General features: G+C 40.2%; 1 protein-coding gene across 2 annotated transcripts; it reads left to right on the top strand.

Moving 5' to 3' along the window:
- Positions 1-563: 563 nt before the first annotated feature.
- On the top strand, positions 564-19,130 carry erlin2 (ER lipid raft associated 2). 2 transcript variants are annotated; one of them, XM_086313387.1, is made up of 12 exons: positions 564-657; positions 6,167-6,274; positions 6,628-6,709; positions 9,387-9,433; positions 9,666-9,727; positions 9,831-9,956; positions 10,065-10,138; positions 13,191-13,249; positions 15,705-15,796; positions 15,907-15,996; positions 17,104-17,183; positions 17,271-19,130. In XM_086313387.1, the coding sequence occupies exons 1-12, from the start codon at positions 572-574 to the stop codon at positions 17,448-17,450; spliced, it is 1,086 nt and encodes a 361-aa protein (XP_086169513.1). In that variant the 5' UTR covers positions 564-571; the 3' UTR covers positions 17,451-19,130. The 2 variants fall into 2 exon arrangements, with proteins under 2 accessions (XP_086169513.1, XP_086169514.1); XM_086313388.1 differs by lacking the exon at positions 564-657 and adding an exon at positions 5,964-6,063.
- Positions 19,131-21,124: the final 1,994 nt, after the last annotated feature.

Raw genomic sequence — 21,124 nt, 5'->3', positions numbered from 1 at the left:
ACTGTGAAAAAGAGCCTTTGGGTTTTAACCATAGTCTGTGGCTGTCTTTCCTGTTGTGGCAGTGTCAGAGGTGTCACCTAATCAGCGTGATAATAACCCCCACCATATTAATCTCCTAGGACCTGGCGTCCACATATGTGGACACCACATTTTGGGTTATTTAGACCAAAGTACTCAATTTTGCTCTACAAGGGCCTGATATCCTTTTACAAGGACATTATACTGCTACTGTTCTATCAAAATTTTAAGTGAATATCCTCATATGTGGCTCTTATTTTTCTTAAAAACAAAAATAAGGTAAAAAAATAAATAAATAAATAAATCTGGTAATTCTTTGTTTTTACATACCCCAATATGCCCAAATATCAAAGAGAAATTAAAAATGCATGCCATGGAAGAGTTCGGGTCTTAGGAGGTTAAAACTGTGGTGCACACAGTAAATCATCTGCCCTACAACACTAACAAAACAAAACTGCATCTTCAACTTGACCCCGTAGATAGCTCTGGCTCAGTGAGGGACATGCGGTTTGCTGGCTGTCCGCCAGAGGGCGCAAGTAAAAAAAAGCAAAAGATGCCGCACAGTCAAAAGGAAAACGAAAAAGAAAGTACCGGAGGTGTTTCTTATTTGTGTTGCTGTCATCTTAGCAGAAACTACAGGTAAGATGTTGTTGAGCTACCGAAATGTGCCTTCCTGCATATTTCAACTATGTACCATCGCCGTTTCACATGCCACTAGCATGTTAGAAGAAAAGAGACTGGCTAAGGTTGTTTTACTTAGCAGTGTTAGCTAAACATGATTTAGTGTTTGGCCTCGTGTTAAGCTTTTAAAACGGACACTCAAGTGAAGGTTGAGACATCTTGATAAGGTCTGCCACTGAAAGAGGCTCCTTTCTGTGGGGCAGCAATAATGTAACAACTTATATCCCGCTGTTGCTAAGCCACGAAGCCCATGAATCTGAATCCCATTCAAATATTTGGATTTTTTCATTTGGTTTAGTTGTATGTCGTACGTGGCTGTCCCATTTTAATAATTTTCATGCTACAGTCAGATGTTTAGGGTCTTTCCTTTTATTCGGCGTACATGTTTCGTCTAAGTGTGTTTTAAATTTAATCCAACGTTAACTTGAACTTTGAAATGCTGCAATGGTGGTGTGTTCGTTTATTTGAGGAAGCAGTGCACACAACTTGTTTTAAACGTTTAATACTGGAAGCAAACCCAGTTTCATTGTTTTTAAAGTTAATAAATATATCCAACACTATTGTATATTAAAAAGCAAAAGGTTGTAGATCAGTAGAGAAATCAAAATTGGATTATATCTCTCCATATGTTTTTAAATATTGTATTTATAAAAGCCATTTGAGTTAGCAGGGTTACCAGATTACATCTCTGCAAATCTTTACTAAGCAAAGCTGAAATGGCTCCATATCTAGCTCCATCAGGTCAAGTTAGTCAACAGGAAGTTTGCAGTTGTGGTCACAAGTTTAGACACACTCAGCATGGGCATAAATGTGTTGGATGCAATTTGGAGTTTTCAGTGAGCTGTTAGTGTGAAATGGTTGTACAGTCAGCTTTAATGATCGTATGAAAACAAGGGTTGGGTCCACAAATTTAAATTTATTTGGGATTTTCGTTGATCCACACAAGGTCAAGAGTGTACATGCAGGCTCAAATACATCATATACAAATACAAAATAATTTCCCCCAGGGATCAATAAAGTATTCTGATTCTGATCATACGCTCACTTAGATATTTCCATAAATGGCGCCAAAAGTTCTACAATTTGTTTTAACTCGACAAGGCCAAGGACTTTTAATTTAGTCCTCATGACTGGTATGTTATCTTTGCCAAAAGATTTATTTGACAGCACTGACTGTATTCGCCGGTACTCAGCACAATGAGACAGTTCCAGGAGCACGGTGCAGATCTAAGGAGGAGAATTTCACAATTTGGGATGGTCTGTACGTAGGTGGAGTTATTCACACGTTTCACCACTTGGAGTCTTCTTCCAGACCTTGGCAAATTGTTACCCCACAGATGAGAGTAAATTCATAATGGGGTGTTCAGGAACTACTAAGACTCAAGCCTGCCATGATCCAGAAACTGCAGGAATACCAGTGAAGCCAGTTTTACATCACCATGTACTGAGAGGATGTCGACCAAGAAAGAAGTGATGCTCCCAAATCAACGCCTGTAAGCTTCACTGAAATCTGCAGCTGTCCACATGGGCAAGCCAAATGCCTTCTGGAGAAAAGTTTTAGGGTCAGATAAGGACAAGATTTAGTTATTTGAGCACAGTGACAAAATATATGTTTGAAGTGGTCAAGGCAAGGATTTAAAAACTTCTGAACCAGCTGCCAAGAATGGTGGTGACTAGAGATGGCACGATACCACTTTTTTATGTCCGATACCGATATCATAAATTTGGATATCTGCCGATACCGATATGAATCCGATATAATGTTTTTTAATCAACAAAACTGTTTTTTAAATATCTTGCTGCATTTTGTATAAGTTCATACTCAAGTTTAAAACAACAACTACACTAAAGCTATTCTGTTATACCTGTATGCAAAAAAAAATATTTCATAGTTCAGCAATACTGATCAATCTAATAAACTTAAACCTGCACCATCCTCCCTATTCTGGTATTTTAAAGAGTACTTAGCATAAATATTAAGCAACCTAACTAATAGGGTTCCAACTCCCAGCAACAACAAAAATAAATAAATAAAAAATAGGGAACCACCCCTCACGCTCCACCTCATGATGCTTAATCGACGTAATCAACCTTAATTTGATGCAGTGTGAAAAAAAATGCACAGAAATCAATTATTTTTCAAGAAATATTAAATAGATTCAACATCTTTCTTCAACAAAATTGCAGACTGCACAGATGGTACCTTCACAAAGGAAAAAGTACTATAGCTTACTAGGGTATATATATATTAGACTTAATAGTTACTATATACAGTAATTGACTTCTATTCATTTTACATCAAATTAAAACTTTGGCTGTCAGATAATTATTTATTAAAAGCTAGACATTTTAAATGAGAATAAGAAAGAAAAGTATGTCTTTGTGCCCCCTTTTCCCTGTTAATGCCCTATCGGCCCCCCTGGCTAAACTTTGCTAGATCCGCCCCTGCACAGTTACCAGCGTCAGCTACGTAGAAAAAGATCCTGGAGTAGAAAGTAATATTAAATACATTCTAACAACAGCTGATCAAGCTTAAACGTGCTGCTGTTGTTCAGCCGCTGGTTTCCTCTTTCTGGTGCAAAGTGGGCCAAAAGCAAACTAGAGACACGGACTCGCGACAGAAAAGCCGATCAGCTGATCATTTAAGCAGTTTCATGATTGAAGTAGCAGCAAGAAGAGGCAGTCGCTTGTTAAGCTTAACGCAGGAATGCTTTACAAACATTCAGAGATGGACTTACACACTTGCTTTACTTCTCTCGGGATAACTTTGTCGGAGATGAAATGCCGGGTTGCTAGCGAAGCTCCACATGCTATCCAGACCACCTACAGGTCCCGCATGCCACAGCCGCTCTATCACGTGATGCATACTGCTCCGACGTGCTAACTTCTGAGGTGAGTTACGGCGTGTTGCAAGTTTTGTGAGGTGCTTTCGTGATATTTAATGGATCGGATTACATTTTTTATTTTTCTCCGATATCCGATCCAGTAATTTAGGTCAGTATCGGACCGATACGTAATATCGGATCGGTCCATCTCTAGTGGTGACATCATGTTCTTGGGCTGTTTTGCTGCCCTGTTACTGGAACACTGCACAAAGTGGATGGAGTAATGAAGAAAGGGGGCTAACTCCAAATTTTCCAACTCAAATTAGCAGCTAGATGTTTAATAGTTGTACACAACTGTGTGTTGAAACAGAGCAGTGATCCCAAACACACATTAAAACTTGTTTTAGAACGGATAAAACAGGCTAGCACTAATGCTCTGGAATAGTTTTCTCAAAGCCTCGACCTCAAGTATGGAAACTTTAAACTGTGTTTAAAAGCCGAGTCTGTGCCGGGAAGCCTAACAATTTAGTGAACTCTGCCAATTCTGCCAAGAAAAGTGGTCAAATATCAAAGCTTGTTGGTGCTACTTAAGACATTAAATCAAATACAAGCAGGCCTGTATGTGTAAATTTGTGCCTGTATATACATGTGAGCCTCGTGGATTAGAGAAAGTCCAAAATAAAAATAACGTGTGCACCACACTTTTTTTTCCTTTTTTTTTCTCTTAAGATGTGTACTGTGCAATCTTCCACCCCAGAAAAAGAACAGTTCAAATAAAATAATTAAAAACACAAAATTACAATGACATTCATGCTCATAATGATTTTATGGAAACATCTGACCACAAGTGGATATAGAAATCTATCCTATATTAATATATCTAAATATCTAATTAGTATTAACACACCTGAACACTGCCCTGTTGAGAAAGAAGTGGTGTGCAGCACATCAGTAAGTTTGAATCCAGCCTTCTTTCCTCCACATGCTGTAACCTGTAGACATCGATTTTTTGACATCAGTAAAATGAGTGGTGTTGTTTCTCATGCTGTAATGGTTCCAGCACAAATAAGATCCTGTAGAAACAGCTTGAGCGTGTAGAGACCGAAACAACTTGTCATACTTGGAAAACCACAACCACTGGAGGGGAGATTAATTTGTAACACAGTTTAAAACCAGAGACTGTAGAGCTAATGAACTAATTATGTCACTCGCTAGTTGGTGTCGTCTTGTTGTGAAGCTGACATTACTAGCTATCACCATGTTTCCAAACTGGATCTGAAGACTCGGGGGTGGAGCTGAACAGAAAACTCTCTCTCTCTTTTTTTTGTTCTTTTTTGGTTAATCCGTTTAACTCTTGAATCAATTGAGCAGAAAACTCAAGGGATGAACCAGTGTTGTTTCTGCACCTAACAGACAACTGAGCAGAGACTATATTGAACTCTTGCCTTTTGTCACTTTGTTACTGGCAGCGTGTCACAACAAGTCATCATAAGTTCTCATTTGTTTAGTTACATCTATGAGAAATGACAAAGATAACAGTTTTACAGGCACAAAGAACTATTGGCTGAAACAGAGGACAAAATATTAAGTAGATTAAGTAGCAGGCCTGAAAAACTATCTAATGCAGATGAGCAGAATATGAAAGTTATGTTCCTCAGAAATAGGAAAAACTCCAAAGACCTGAAACAGGACTTGGGGCCCTTTTGTTGATCCCACCAGTTCTTTGCTGAGGTCGCATCAGAAATGATCTCAGTGAGAGGGTAGCTGTCAAAGCCATTCTGAAGGAAGGGAAACGGGGAAAAAAGACAGAGATTTGCCAAATTACGCAAGGACTGGACTGAAAATATGTGATAACAGGCCTTAAGGAGTGATGAATCCAAATTTTATTGAAGCAGTGTGGGATCAACATAACAGGAAACTGAACAAAAGGCAGAAACATCGAAAGAAGGAGTTTGAATCTCCTTCGGGAAGCCTGGAGAACAATTTCTGAATCACTGTCACTCAGTGACAAACGAGCTCAGTATACTCCAGTTTAAAAAACCAAACAAACAAAAATGGACTAAACACCAGCCAGCCAAGAACATGTCTTCATTCATTTGGCGACAGATGTTGCACATTAAAACTACAAATCGACTAAAAATCTATGAACAGACCAGGATGCTGTTGTTTGGTTTTTTTCCGATGTGTTAGGACTTTTGAAGTTATTGAAGTCAGCTGCTTGTCAGCTTAAATGTCAAATTCAACTTTTTGCTTGGAAAAATTTTTTGTTGCTACTTCCATGGCGCGTTTGAGTTTGTGTTGGCTCGCGTTCTGACCATTTGCACGTGTTTTCTTAAGTGGCAATGCGTTGAGCTGTCTCTAGGCCAACGGTGCTCAATCCTCTTTAAGTGTGACAAGGTCACAGCTGATGTCTGGCTAAGCCTGAGCTGAGAGGAGATAAACCAGTGAGGTAGAAGGAAGCTCCAGTGTGTTACTGCTGCACTTTGTGGCCCGCTGGCAGGATAGACAGTTGTTCTGCGACATGTAGCTGGATGATTGTGTGAGCATTTGATTGTAATTAGGACCGTCGGTGTGAAAACACCAGAAGAGAAGCTCCATCTGCTCATTATTTTCACATGCTGTCTCTCCTGTCTTCTTGCCAGGATGGCACAGTGGGGTGCCGTATTCTCAATAATTGCTGCTCTTGGTGGAGCAGCGCTGTTGGCCTCTGTGCACAAGATTGATGAGGGGCACACTGGAGTTTACTACAGGTGAGCTGTTTTACTTGTTATGTGGGAGATTAGCGTTACACTCCTCTGTTGCACAACTTTCCAGAATCAAGCACCTGCTTCAGATCACTTTGCTTTTAGCATCTTGTCTGTCCCACGGTGAGCACTGTAATTACCAGCTGTTAGCTATTATAAGCCATCTTAGCTTCAGGATATTTTGATGTCATCACTTGCATGGACATGCAGTAAATAATTGGTTCATTGCATATTTTTCCTGTTTAATTGGAGCTCTTTACACAAATGAGCCTGGAAAATTTCTAGGTTGATGTTTCTAATTTGAGGTTGGAAGTTTTCTGTTTTAATGATTTTACTGATTCTAACTGTGTGTCACACAGGGGAGGGGCTCTCCTGACCACCACGAGCGGTCCTGGTTTCCATCTTATGCTTCCTTTCATCACCACATACAAGTCTGTGCAGGTGAGTCATGCCGGTCCTTTTATTGGAACTCTCAGGTTAATAATCTGAACATTACTCGCTTTATGTCACATTTTGTCTGTGGGATACAAAATAAATAAAAAGAGTATAAATATTATTAATGTCATACTGTTATTGGTAACACAAAAGTAAACAATTTCACGGTGATTTTGCAGTAAAACAAACAATATTTCCTTACCTTGCGTCATAAATATGCTGTGCTTTCCATGGGGTGGGCTGTATTATGGAGTGATGATGTGAATGCTGGATGTTCTGTTGTTCAATTGTTCTTTTCTTTGAATGAATATCCATGTGAGGAGGATTGTTCTCCCCATGCAAACTTATGAAAAAATACCACCAAAGTCTTATGTGACCATATAAGCCAAGTGTAAATGATTTCTTTCTTTCTCAATCACTGTTTAAACATAACTTTCAAAAGGTGTGTGCAGAGGAGTGTCTCCTCTACTGTAAAATATAAGTGGGCATGGTTAAGCCATTATATGGCCCGCTCCCAGAAGATTACAGTGTACTTGCAACGTAAGATGGGAAAATATATTAGACACATGAAAAGCTCTTTGTTTAGCTTCACACTAAGTTGTTATATCTTCAAACTGTATTGCGTTTAAAACAAAAGCAGTCTGAGTAAAGATTAGCACGGTGAAGCCAAATTTTGTTAAACATTAATCACTTCCATAACCTTAACAGCAAGTTGGGCCACCTTTAGCAGCAGCTACAACCAGACGCTTCAGGTAACTGGAGCTCGGTCTCTGGTGTCAGTGTCCACCCTTCTTGTAGCCCTGTAGGAGAGAAGCTTCTCTTTTCAGATCCAGACACTCGTCTCTACAGAATGTTTTCATACACTGTTCATTCTTGATTGTTGATCTTTTCTTTCTTTTCAGGGACTGGCTGCAAAATACGCTAATCATAAACAAAGCAAAGATGCTTTGTATCAGATTTAGCTACAAGCTACTACCTGCAGTCGTTGGGGAAAAATGAAAATGCAGTTTTATGCAATTAGTGGTTTGAATGCAGCTGATGGTAATCAAGAGTTTCTTGTTAAAGCTGAAGTAACTTATCAGGTTGAGTTCTGTCTTTGTTTTGGCTTTAGTAGCTAGGGGCATGGATATTATTTGTTTTCCATACAGCCCAATTGCTTTGAGGTAAACCACTGTATTTGTGAAACATTATTGCTTCTAGCAAGGGGGTTATGGTTTTGGTAGCCTTTGCATGCATGTTATCGTTCTGTTTGTAGCTCAGTAATAATCATATTGTTCCAAGAAACTGGACAAACCGCAAGACTTTTGGAAAAATGTCCTTTGGACAGATGAGACTTAAGTGGAGATGTAATGCAGAGTGCCACAGGTGGTGAAAACCAAACACAGCATATCAGAAAAACACCTCATATTAGCACGGTGGTGGGGGGCTGAGGACCTGGGCACCTTGCTATCCTAGTATCATAGGGTCAAATCTGTCTGACAGCTCAAGCTCGGCCAAAATTGTGTCATGCAGCAGGACAATGACCCCAATGATGTCACATGCATGAACAGGACCAGATCAATGTTTTATTGTGTCCTTATGTATGAAGCTTTGGGACTGAAAGAGGGTGCGCTTTATTTTCTGCATGACTGTGCATAGACAGAAATATGATGCAGAGATAGCGGTCTACGTCCTGAAAGATATAGAATAAATATTTCTGAGAAACACTGAGCAGTGTATTCTTTCCATTTTTGGCGAGTGCGTATGACAGCTGTGAATGGAGGCGTAATTCATCATTCCTCCTTGTGAACATGATATCTTAGGGATTAATGGAATGTTTGGCACAAGCATCGAGTTGAACTGAAGGTGGAGCTGATTACAATTTGGTGGTCACAGGTCACTGAGGGCTCAGTGACCTCACAAAGGACATTTTGACTATGACTGATGAAGTGATGCCCTTTTACGTCCAAAAGGTTAGAGGTCAAATTCACTGTGGCATCACGATGATTTCCAAAAAGACTGTTAGTTGGGGTTATTTGGTGTTACAACCAAAAAATGTCCATTACTCTTGTTAAATAATCCCATCCTTCCATCCAAGTCATCCTCCATCCTCCATATTTTGTCTCCATTTCTGTCTTCATTTATTTATTTGTACTATTTGTATTTATATTTTCTATTTCTATTGTAGAGAAAGAGCTATCAATCTGTCAATCCTTTCCGTGTCCGGGCCGGGTGAGGTTTCCCGTGTTGAGGCAAATTGTATATATTAATTGGCATCTGTGGGTGGACAGCAAAGAAAGAATTTCATTGCACAGAGAAATGCCCTTTCTCTTGTGACACATGACAATAAACACTTTGAATCTTGAATCTTCTGTAATGTTAAGACAAAGACTGCAGGACCACATCTCATCATGTGTATACGGAGTGCTCTTGAGTCCTGATATTAGCAGGGAATGATCTCCACATATTTAGAATTAAGACCACATTAATTAGGCTTACGAGGAGAAACAAAATGATTCCAGACTGAGATGTTGGTCAGGCTCTCTGTGGTGCTGCACTGGTATATAATTACAATGTGATGTCCTGTTGCTGTGTTTCCTCTGAGTCCTACTGGTTGAGTGTTTTTATTAGCATGTTGGAACCAATAAAAGGAGTTTGAAGTGTTGAAAAACAACATGTCGAATATGTGATCTTTATCTCGTAGACGACGCTGCAGACAGATGAAGTGAAGAACGTACCATGTGGAACAAGGTTAGTTTGCTGTTTTTTGGATTAAGCAGTATCAGATGTGGTTTCGAGCCTTATTAAACTCAGCATTTATCATGACACAATAGAGACTCCCACACACAACCTCCAACGCTGCAGGGATCAGAGGTTCACCAACGTGTGTCTGAACTACCAAAAAAATAGCCCCTGTCAGTTCACACTGGTGTTTGGGTAAAAGCTTTTGAATGATATGCTGCTTTTTTGTCTCTGTTTTCAGTGGAGGAGTGATGATTTACTTTGATCGCATAGAAGTGGTGAACTACCTCATTCCATCGGCGGGTAATTTCAGCGTTTCACCACACAGTGTGTTTATCCTAATATCATCGGGACAGCTGTAACTCCATATATAAAAATGTAATTTTTAAAACTTCTATCTCTACAGTGTATGACATAGTGAGGAACTTCACTGCAGACTATGACAAAGCCTTGATATTCAACAAAGTTCACCACGAACTCAACCAGTTCTGCAGCGTTCACTCTCTACAGGAGGTCTACATCGGCCTGTTTGGTGAGGGGCGCGGGGGCTTCAGGGCGCCATTGTTAACAGTTGGAGAGCCAGAAGTGTTTCAGAGCTTTTCATGTTTACCTGCCTTTTTTGCACACTTTTCCGCCACAGACCAAATTGATGAAAATCTGAAGTTGACGCTACAAGAGGATCTAACAAACATGGCGCCTGGACTTATCATTCAGGTAAAGGCAGAGGATCAGACAGACCCCAGGCCAGAATGAAGTTCAGTGTGATTGTAAATATGAGGTCAAAGCTTTGTCAGTTCCAGTTTGCTGACAGCACAGGGTGTACCACACAGCAGGGCTTTCTTTGCATTAGCTGACTCGACAAAACCCAAGACTCAATGAGAGATAATGGGGAATGCATGATCGGGTACACCCTTTGAATACCAATAAACCCTACTGAGCCTTAAAGTCTAGACCAGACTTAGAAATCAGGTCTAAAAAGTTTTTCTACATTACTAATTAAGTGCATGGTCATTTGTAGTAATGTGCAGTTCTTACTGCTCCAACATATACTCATACTACAGTATAGTAAAACACAGCTCTACAGGTTTGCATATTCCTCTGTCCTCTCTCAGACTCTGTTCCATGTACATCATGTACATGGAAACATTACCTGCTCTGGATCAGTCAACTTATATTATGCTAACATTGTGATCCACATTGTGATTTCTTATCATAATGTCTCATCATACAGTCCCGATCCAGTTTAAGGCCACTTGAAAAATGTTAAAAAGTCATATTTTGCATGGTTGGATCTTAACACGTTTCCAAGTAGAGCTTCAACATGCAGCAAGAAGAAATGGGAGTGTGACAAAACATTTTTTGAGCATGCAATATATTGAGAAAAAAAAAACACTTAAACTGAAACAGGCTGTTTTACAGCTGATCAAAAGTTTAGGATCACACCTCCAAAAAACCCTGTAAGCCCCTCAAAAGTTCCAAACATGAACTCAGTAATGAGCAGCTCCACCGTTTTTGTTTTCACTTCAAAAATCAGTTGCGGTATGCTTAATGCAAGTGTTTCCATGAGGTGAGTGGGACCATTTCACCAAGTGGTAGATGAAGACGAAGGCGGCAGCATGAAGGGCATCTACTGTCTGGAACTGTTGTCCATTTTTGTAAACTTCACTTGCCATCCATCTCTAAAGGCTCTCAATTGGATTTAGATCAAGGGAACAAGCAGAATGGTCCAAAAGAGTGATGTTATTATCCTGGAAGAAGTCCCTTGTCCTGCAGTCATTGTGTACTGTAGCATTGTCCTGGTGAAAAACACAGGCGTTAACACAAAGACGAGGGCCCTCAGTCATGAGGGATGCTCTCTGTGACATCTGGACATGTTTGATACCCCTGCACCTCCTCAAGCTTCATTGTTCCACTGAAGGAAAAAGCAGAGAAGAAAATGTTCTTCCAACTTTACTGACCCATGTTTGGTGCTCTCCTCCAAAGTCCAAACAGTTAGTTTTGCGGCGTTCAAGGAGGCGAGGCCTTTGAAGACATTTTTTGTCTTTGACGCCCTTCAGTCTCAGATGCCGTCTGATGGTTATGGGGCTGCAGTCGGCACCGGTAACAGCCTTAATTTGGGCTGAGGATCCAGTGTCTTGACGGACAGCCATGAGACAGTCATGACAGTGTGACTATCTGACAGAAAATGACAATGAATCCACATTTTTGCACAGATTTGACCTTTTAAAGCATGCGGTCCTGAACTTTTGATCAGCTGTAAAACAGCCTGTTTCAGTTTAAGCTTTGTTTTTAATAAATTGCATGCTCCAAAAAATGTTTGGTCCCACTCCCATTTCACCTTGTATGTTGAAGCTCTGCTTGGAACCTTGTTAAGATCCAAACATGCAAAATATTTTTTTTGTTGTTGTTGCCATTCAAGTGGTCTTAAACATTTGACCAGGACTGTATGTTATTATGTCTTCATTAAAGTGGAAGCTGTGGCTTTAGTCTCTGCATGCCTTGTTAATTAGCATACCTTTGTGACTGAGTAAGACTGTGTTGATAAGATAACTTGGTTAAAAGAGTTTATTTACATTATAAAGAAGGCCTGACTGTAGATCTGTCAGCCGTTTTAAAATTGCTGTTGCTTAACCTTCCTAAGATCTTCATTTTGTTTGCTTACTCTGTAGAAGAAGCAAAATGTAATCATGCTGGTGCAGCTAGAACTCCTCCGAAAAACAGTCAGTGCCAGATGTTCAATCTCACTTCCAGCCTTTGTGCTGCTTTAGCTTTCTCCTTGTTTTTGTTGCTGGACACATGTTAGAGTGGTGTCTGTGTCCTCTAACAGTTGCCAAGAGCACCAACGAGAGTTATTCCTAGGTTACTGATGCAACAGAAATTACAGTTCGTCTGGGAAATGAAACACTAGTTTATTATACAACTGAGCTGTCTGAGTCAAACAAAATGCAATACATGGTTCACATTTGTGAATCAAATTCTGACCTGTAGATATTTATTATAAAGGATTGAATTTAGTTATTCCGAGACGTTCGGATTGGTCCAACCCCAGACCTGATTTTAATGTTTTTAGAGTACACATATTATATAAAAAAGACACTAGAGGCTTTGTGTTGTCTTTTTAGCTTGGATGCTTTCACTTTCAGTTTAGGTGAAGTTCCCTGAGGGGCGTTATTATTCATCCTCTGTCGACCTTTTCTGATCTTGAATGCTGACTGAATATCTGGATGGCAGGGGGTCTGACTCTGAATCATTCTTTTGGAAAGTGCCAAATGTTTTCTTGTTCTAATAAAGGGAAAGCTCAAATGAGGCGACAGAGAGGAACATTACACATTTGTAATCATTTACACATGATAATTTTAGCCTAATTAAACCCAGTCTTCAGTCCATAAAATTGATTTACAAAGGCTCTCTCCCATAGTTTGGATCAAATCACAAAACAGTGTTTCTTTAAAGTTACAAGGGAGCCTGATGATTTTTTTTTCTTCTTCCCCACTGTTAATTCACCTCCTCACTGCACTCATCAGTGTAGCCATGTGTCAGTCCGGAGTGTTAAGGTCTTCACTGGGCATTACTCCTCCACACATGGTTACTCTAAATCAACAGGAACTGCTGAAATAACAGTTTCGGTTGAGAGTTCTTAAACAGGACTTCACTGGGCCTGGGCTCCTCTCCAGCAGGAGCCTCTCTGGTGGTAAAAAGCTCTTTTTATGGTCTTGTTGGTCGTTGCATTCCATCTGAATGTTTTTTCTGTCCCGTTTATCCACAGGCGGTCCGTGTCACAAAGCCCAACATCCCAGAGAGCATTCGCCGGAACTACGAGCTTATGTGAGTTTTGTTTTTTGATTTGTTTTTCTTCTAATTATTCCACAAGGAATATGAAATGGGGAGGAAAAAATAATATGATTCTTCTAGACTTCTCCTTTGGGGATGTTTATAAGGACTGAATGAGAAGAATATAAAAAAATAACTTGAAATTAAATAATTTAATACACTTAAGTCTTCCATGGACGCCCATATGTTGTTACATAACGGACAGAATTTAGATGGTACTTAGTCATCTGGTCTTTGTTACCCGTGGGTGCATTTACTCTATTACACAATACTATGTGTAACTCTGACTTGTCTTACTGGGAAAGCATGCTTAAATGAAGATCCTTTAAGCTCTTTATGCGAGGCGATGGCAAACATTCAACGCAACTGTAGAAAAGTGAATAATTCACAGAGATCTGTTGTGTGTGAACATGTAGCAGAAGATCCACAGCAGTGAAGTGAGCACCCACATTCACTCTGACCTTAAAACAAACTACTTTAAATCATCACAACATTAATAATGACCCTAAATCCATCAGAGCAGAACATCATGTGTAGACCTGCATATGTGATCACCATCACTTACTCACTACATTTGTTAAACATTCCATAGCACGACATTCAAACAGATTTCTATATTCTTTCATTACTACATGGAAAACTGTGTAACTGTGACCCACTGCCACCAGCACAACTAAAAGAAAAAACACACAACTGAACTCTTGACCTCATGCTGGTGGTATACGCTCCTACAGACGGCACAGGTGAGCTGTTGTCCACTTGGAGTCTGTGTGAAGGACGCGTGTGTGTTTGGTGTCACATGGACAGGCTGAGTGGTCACAAAAAAAATCATCGGTGTGCTCGTGGACTTGTTTGCTGCTTTCCTTCAGGTTCTTACAAAGTTTACGGCACTCAGACGCCCATGTTGTGCATACTGACAAAATAGAAACTGTGGTTTCTACGTTGGCCATAAGTGAGAGAACGGAGGTAGAATAAGCAGTAAATCAGCTATTTTTGCCCCGATGTAGGTACAGCATTCATATCAACCTGTGAGTGGAGGGAAAGCAGTGCTGAAGCTCTGAGTTTTATTGGGAGCTCCTCTCTTATTCACATGTGGTCACTACAACGGAAACGCAACATATTTTTGATTCGTCTCATTAATTTATTTTATTTTTTTAAATTAATTTTACACACCAGATGCTCTTTCTGACACAACACCTCTGATCTGATTCTCTATTCAGTGATGTTTCTTATGAAAGGCAAATGTGTTGATACACCGTAGAGCTGTGAAGCATCCAAGTCTTCCAACTCAAACATGGGGCTCTACCTGCCGTGGCGCTTCTGAATAAGGGAGCAGCCAAAACAAGCTTGTGCTGCTGAGGAGTTCGATTGATAAAACTTTTTGGGTGGGAGCCTAAAAAAGTGAGTTTTATTTTTCTGACCTTCTAAAAAGTGGAGGTTCTTGGTTAAGCAGTGATGTGTGTGGAAGAGTTAAAAAGCTGCACGGATTAAAACCAACGTTTTTTTCAACTCGTTGATGCAGTCATGGAAAAACTGGACCCAGAAGGGAAACGGTTCTAGCCAAGGGCTCTGCAGTAACTCACATCTATTTAAGCAAAGAGTGTATGCATGCATGCATGAGTGCATGTGTGCATGCGTAAAATTATGAAGAAATGTTCACACTAGCCACAACAGTGAGCTGTGTACTTCGACAGCTTGATAAGAATCTAGTCTCTTGTAATAAACTGATTCCTTTTTAAATAAGTCTCCAGTATCGCTACTTTCACTTTGTTAGATTCGGTCACTAAAGTACCTTTCTGACCTGTGGGAGGCAGTAGCATCTGTATTTCTGGTACTTTGTTTAGACAGCAGCACAGGAAGTCAGGCTTTTTATCCTGTTTTCCTCTATAACTGCTGTTTGTGGAGGGTAATTAGATCTTCGATTCACGTGTTTCTTTCAGTTTTGTTTCCACGACAGACTTCGTTTTGGTTTTTGTTCTGGACAGTAATAAAAACATCGTGAATTTGAAACTTGAGATCATAGTGTTACAAAAGGCAGTCCAGTCTGTGGGAAAGGCATTAGTCATTAGTCTCCTGAGTGGACACTAGTGGCTCCTCTGAGGCTGAAGGTAAAACAGAGAATTAGTGTGCAGGAATTTTGCTGCAAGACGTGGTTTGGATGCCAGAATAACAGATTTGAGATAAAGGTTTGGAAAGTTGTGGGGGCAGACGCAGGGTTGAGCTCCTTTGCCAGTGTCTGAGTGCTGTGTCATGCCCTTCCACAAACCTTGGAGCTTCTTTGGTAATGATGTTGATTTCTGTGGAAGTTAATATTGAAACAAACCACAGACATCCGGCAGCAAGCAGCTCCCAAAGTCAAGCTTGCACACAGAAGTCACATGTAGCTCTCAGTTAAAGCATTTTTGTTTTGTTTTGTTTTTTTATTAACTGCTCTTTAACATGTTCGCAGGGAGAGCGAGAAGACCAAGCTGCTGATCTCCCAGCAGACACAGAAGGTTGTGGAGAAGGAGGCAGAGACGGAGAGGATTAAAGCGGTGATAGGTGAGAAACTGAAGCGAGACTGTCGTGTTGAGAGCGCTTTGTTCGGAGTTAGTTGCACTCAACGTGCTAACATGCTTGGATGTTTTGGGGTTTTGTTTTGTTTTTTGTAGAGGCTGAGAAAGTGGCTCAAGTTGCAGAAATCAAGTTTGGACAGAAAGTCATGGAGAAGGAAACGGAAAAAAGAATCTCTGAGATTGAAGGTTTGTATCCAGCAGTGAAGGAAGAAGAAAGAGGAGCGATTGTGGTGCTTTGCATTCAGCGAGGAGAAACGATTCATTCATCACCAGCATGAGTCAGAACCATTGATACAATGTAGGAGGGAGACATGCTTTTACTGTGTTATTGCCAAATTCTGACCCTGCTATTCAAATGCGGTGGCAGAAATGGAGCCTCATCAGACCAGGCAACATTTTTCTAATCGTCTAGCCTCAGCTTTCTGTTCTTAGCTGATAGGAGTGACACCCAGTGTGGTCTTCTGTTTCTGTAGCCCAGATGCAGATATCTTGGCTGGACACGCTCTGTGTTTTGAAATACTCCTCTGCATACCCTGGATATTGGGTATAAGTTGTTATTTGATATACTGTTGCCTTCATATCAACTCAAATCAGTCTTGCTATTCTCTTGATGGCATTTTCACCCAGATAACTGAGGCTTACTGGATATTTTCAAACCATTTTCTGTAAACACAAGAGATGCTTGTGTGGGGAAAATCCCAGCAGTTTCTCAAATACTCAGAGCACATGCAGTCACTTATATCATCATTCTGATCCTCGCTTTGAACCGCAGGTTGACTCGATTACATGCAAATACACAGATTTTCTGCTGACTGCTCATTAGTTTAAATGTCTAGTTGAACAGGTGTACCTAACAAAGTGGCCAGTGAATGTCTGACGTCAGTGTTTCATACAAATGCACTTTTATTAAAACAGAATGATTTCATAAGAATGACTTGATTTAATTTACTGGGCTCATTTTTAAAGTATTCTGTTTAAATTTTAAAGGGATCCTATTTCTTTGATCTCTAAAATGAATGTATCCATCGAGTGAACTGCATTGTGAGTACGGTACAGGTACAGTTTTATAAATCTGATAATGGAAAGTGTAAAACTCAGCAGTAAGTACTGCCACATGTTTGCTCTTTTCCAAGGGCATTTGTTTTGACTGCTGCATTTGGGAGTTAGCGGTTGGGTCAAATACATATTTGCAGAAAATCCTCCAGCTTCCCGCTCTCTGACGCCTACGGTAGAGTTTTTGTTAAACTGCCATGCCGCTAATGATTCATATGAGTTTGTGTTTGTGGTTCATAGACGGTGCTTTCTTGGCCCGGCAGAAAGCCAAGGCTGATGCAGAGTTCTACACGGCTCAGCGAGCGGCTGAGGCCAATAAGGTAAAGACACAAACACATATTGTGGTTGACAAATGTGGGCTGCAAAATTACCTTCCTTCACTGGAATCCTGTCGCTCCCTCTCACAGCTCAAGCTAACACCAGAGTACCTGCAGCTGATGAAATACAAGGCCATCGCAGCCAACAGCAAAATCTACTTTGGGAGCGACATACCACAGATGTTTGTGGACTCTGGCTCAGCAGGGAGCTCCATCAAGGCCTCGGCAGCCATGGACATTGTTGCCGAGCACATCATGGACCTGGATTAGGCAGGAAAGTAGTGGCACCTGCTGGAATGTTCAAAGGCAGAGCACTATCAGCTGAAGGAGATCTGCCTACTGGGGGTCTGTACTTCTCAACACATCTGAATTACTGCTAGGAATCCCTGTTCTCCAGCCTCAGAGCAGACAACATGAGCATTCGCTCTGTCCTGATGGCCACTGAAGTCCTCTAAACACAGTGTGATTAAAATCCGTTATTGTCATTTAGCAAAATAAGAATTTAAAAACATGTCCTTGCTACTGCTGCTGCTCAGTTTTTGATTTTTTTATGGTCTGTGCATCAAGCCTACGTAGCCAAAGCATCAAGGATCCCAAATCCATCAATACTTTGTTTGTACCATCCATTCCACTAAAGTAATGGCTGTATTCCTCAAGCATGCCCACAGCCAACAATGTCAAAGGTTGTTCTTTTTAAAGGGTACCTTTAAACACTGCCCGTCTCTATGGGGAAGTCAGCTGATTGGTCTCATTCATGTCAGGGTAGATAAACATGCTTTAATTAGTTTTTGATACGGTCATTATTTAAAAAGCAAAATAACCATCACAAAGCAGGTTGAGTGTTTGGGTGAATGTTCTGCAGAAACCATGCTGTTACTCAGTTACGTGTTTCACATTTCCACACAGACTGTAATCAAGAGTGTTTTTTCTCTGCTCTCTGCCTGAAAGACGGACCAAATGTGTCTCTGAGGATGAATGTACTGAGGTAGCTGTTCACTGTCACATTTGACAACATCACTGGATCGCTGCAGTTTGTTTTTTCAACTTGTTTTGAACGCTGGATTTGTGCACCTGTGTGAAGTTGTTATATATTTTCTGTATACGTGTTTCTCACATTGAATAACTGATTAAGAGACTATTTGTTTCTGGAGTTTTCTTCTTCTTTTTCCACCCCCACTGTGAAAGAAATATGACATAACCAAAGTATTCATGTGTGACATCAGCTTCTCACAAAACTATTAAGCAAAATTTTTATGCAACCAATTTCGTGGGCGTCCTGTAAGACTCTTCATAAGACAAGAATTAATAATTGCATTTTAGTCTTTGGTGGCGTGACGCAGCTGTGGAGGAGGAACACTCTAGGATGTAGTAATGATGACGAGTTTTTAACCATCCATAAACTCAGTCTGTAGTTTTCCGTTACTCACTTCAGTGATCTTATAAACGTCATACGATCCAGTGATTCTGAAAACAATCTGTTGGGAAATCTTCATGAGTCCACGTTGAGTCATCTCTGAGGTTTTACAGCCAGGACGGTTTGCAGAATGCACGACTGAGCGCTGATAACTATGTGCTTAAATTTCCAAAGAACCAATTGGTGTGAAGGACCGACTGGTTTAGGGGAATTGGCGTGCTTGGTATAAGCAGCGTCACTGTGAGCAAATATTTCTTTAGGCCAGGAGCCAAATGGCATTTTTACAAAAAGTTATTATTATTTTAAGATTTTCCGTAATCTGATTCGTCTGTCATTTTTTAATTTCTTGTAGCTATATCTTCACATCATGTGTTAGTGGACACACTTTTAAAGAAAGTGGACCACTTTGCTGTCAGTGATGTTTTTCAAAGGGACTGGCACCCACCCACGCAAATGTTTTTGTACTGACTTCAGCTGTGAATGTACAATCAAGGCATTGTCTTCTGATAATAAAGTACTGTGTTTTCTTCTTTGCAGTTTAGTGTATAAGATTTATATATTTATATATTAAAACTGGTTTTAGATTTGGCCCCAGGGCTGAAATTTGGGTGACGGTTTCTTTTAAGAAGTTTGAGTTTTCACTATAAAGTTTCCTCTAATCTCTTAAAATGTGATTTGTTTGTTGTTGTTTTTGTGTTTGTTTGTTTGTTTGTTTTTCACTGTTTTTAACCTACTACTCCATGACTTTTTAATTTTTTGGGAAAAAAACATTTCTCCTTATTTTGGGGGAGCTTTAGGGCCCCTAATAATATATCAATCATAACATTTGACACAATTTGACAAAATACATCAAACATTTGACCCTAACCCCATGATCGTGCGCAAACACACACACACATGTTGTGTTTCCATCCCTTTTGGGGACATTACATTAACTTACATTCATTTCCTGGAGACTTATCCTGGCCCTTCCCATCACAACTGGAATATTTCTAACATTTTGAGTTATTTTCAGCACTGCTCAGTGTCAGTCATTGTTAATCTTCAAAAGTGACTAGGTTACTTTTAAAAATATAACACTGTCAAAAGTGTTCATTTAACACTCAACAGTGTTGTATTTAACACTCAGAGGAGTGGACCCATATAGACACTCTCTAGTGTTAATTTAACACTGGAGATTTTGCTGTGTTACAATTTGCGAGACCGCACAATGTGAGTGTGTAAACAAATTTGTGCCCCAACAACAATAAGTAATACACGACCACAGACACAGTTACTTTACCAACTGACCCCTGAGCTCCTAAGTGTCCCTCAAACCTGATTCAGGGATCCACTACTTCACTGTCACTCCCTGAAAGCTCACTGCCCTCACTTTCTGAGGACAGAAAGTGCAGTTTCCTTCCATAAAAGGTTTTTACATTCATGTCCTGTAATTATGAGTAGATTGTAAAGTAAAAAACATTGACTATGATTATATAAATACACCCAAACACATCTCTACACACATATGCAGATGCATTATATTGCCTGAAAAAAAATAGGCTAACTGCACAGTGTTGCCTTGAGGCAACGAATGAAAATTAACAGTTTTGCTGTATAAATAAATTTTAAAAAGTAGAACAAACATTCAAATATGCTTCTTAACATATTCATGCACATACAAGTATTTTTATATACATTTATTTCACTATAAACATGTAAAATTGTGATCTTTATCTTGCCTCCTAATGGAGATGTCGCTCGTAATGCAGCTTGCAGAAAGTCACACCACCTTCAACTCATCATTTTATTGGAAAGAGATGTGCCCGGTAGCATTATTTGAAGAAAAAAAAAGGTTGTTTTGTTTTGTTTTTTGAAGGGCCAGTGTAAGGCATGAACATGTGGTTTGTTGCCTCAGGGCAACGCTATGCAGCGGAGGGTTAAAGAGTCTTCTAGAATAAAAATCAAGTTTTGTGTAAGTTCCAGGGAAGGAGAAAGGAGTGACATTTAGTTGCTCGATGAGGCGGGGGTGAATTACATGGGAACCACACTAATGAGGCTTTAAAATGCAGGCTCTTTTTCCCTTTTATTTTCCTTCTCTTTTTATTTTCTTTCCCCAAAAGAATCAAAGCTTAGAAACAAGTCACAATGGCTTTTATATACACAGATTTGTATTTTGAATTGAATTCCAAAGGACTGTTTGAGGAACACTTGCTTTGGAGAGGACCGCTGTTATGTCACAAAGTGTGAATGTGAAGAAGCCTCTGTGTTGTAGATTTGCTGAAGAAATGTTTAAGTAAAGCTCCATCACTACTTTATACGTGGGAGAGCATACAACGCCAGCGAGCAGAGAAGCGGAGGGAGCTGTTCTGCTGCTGGAATAACAACGAGGCCAGATCACGCTACGGTGGGGAATCAGTGGCAGCGGGACAGCGCCCTACCTCCCACGGCGAGACGGGCTGGTGCCGATTGGCGTGCTACAGGAAAGCGGCGGGCAGAATTAAGAGCTCTGCCCATCCGGGCACGCCGAAGCAGAGACACTGATAGGACG

This window comes from Aulonocara sp. 'chitande type north' Nkhata Bay, linkage group LG12 (assembly GCF_057382095.1).
Source record: "Aulonocara sp. 'chitande type north' Nkhata Bay isolate Kocher_YH1m ecotype deep benthic linkage group LG12, A_spYH_male_GT1.1, whole genome shotgun sequence".
Taxonomy (NCBI): domain Eukaryota; kingdom Metazoa; phylum Chordata; class Actinopteri; order Cichliformes; family Cichlidae; genus Aulonocara; species Aulonocara sp. 'chitande type north' Nkhata Bay.
Note: the sequence above shows the minus strand (reverse complement) of the source record. Positions and strands in the feature narration are given on the sequence as shown.

Bases quoted from the DNA above. Each gene is read 5' to 3' on its own strand.
- erlin2 (XM_086313387.1), top strand. From the start codon at position 572: ATGCCGCACAGTCAAAAGGAAAACGAAAAAGAAAGTACCGGAGGTGTT. The intron at 9,728-9,830 runs GTAATTTCAGCG...CTATCTCTACAG, and splicing joins CTACCTCATTCCATCGGCGG to TGTATGACATAGTGAGGAAC. The intron at 15,997-17,103 runs GTTTGTATCCAG...TGTGGTTCATAG, and splicing joins AAGAATCTCTGAGATTGAAG to ACGGTGCTTTCTTGGCCCGG.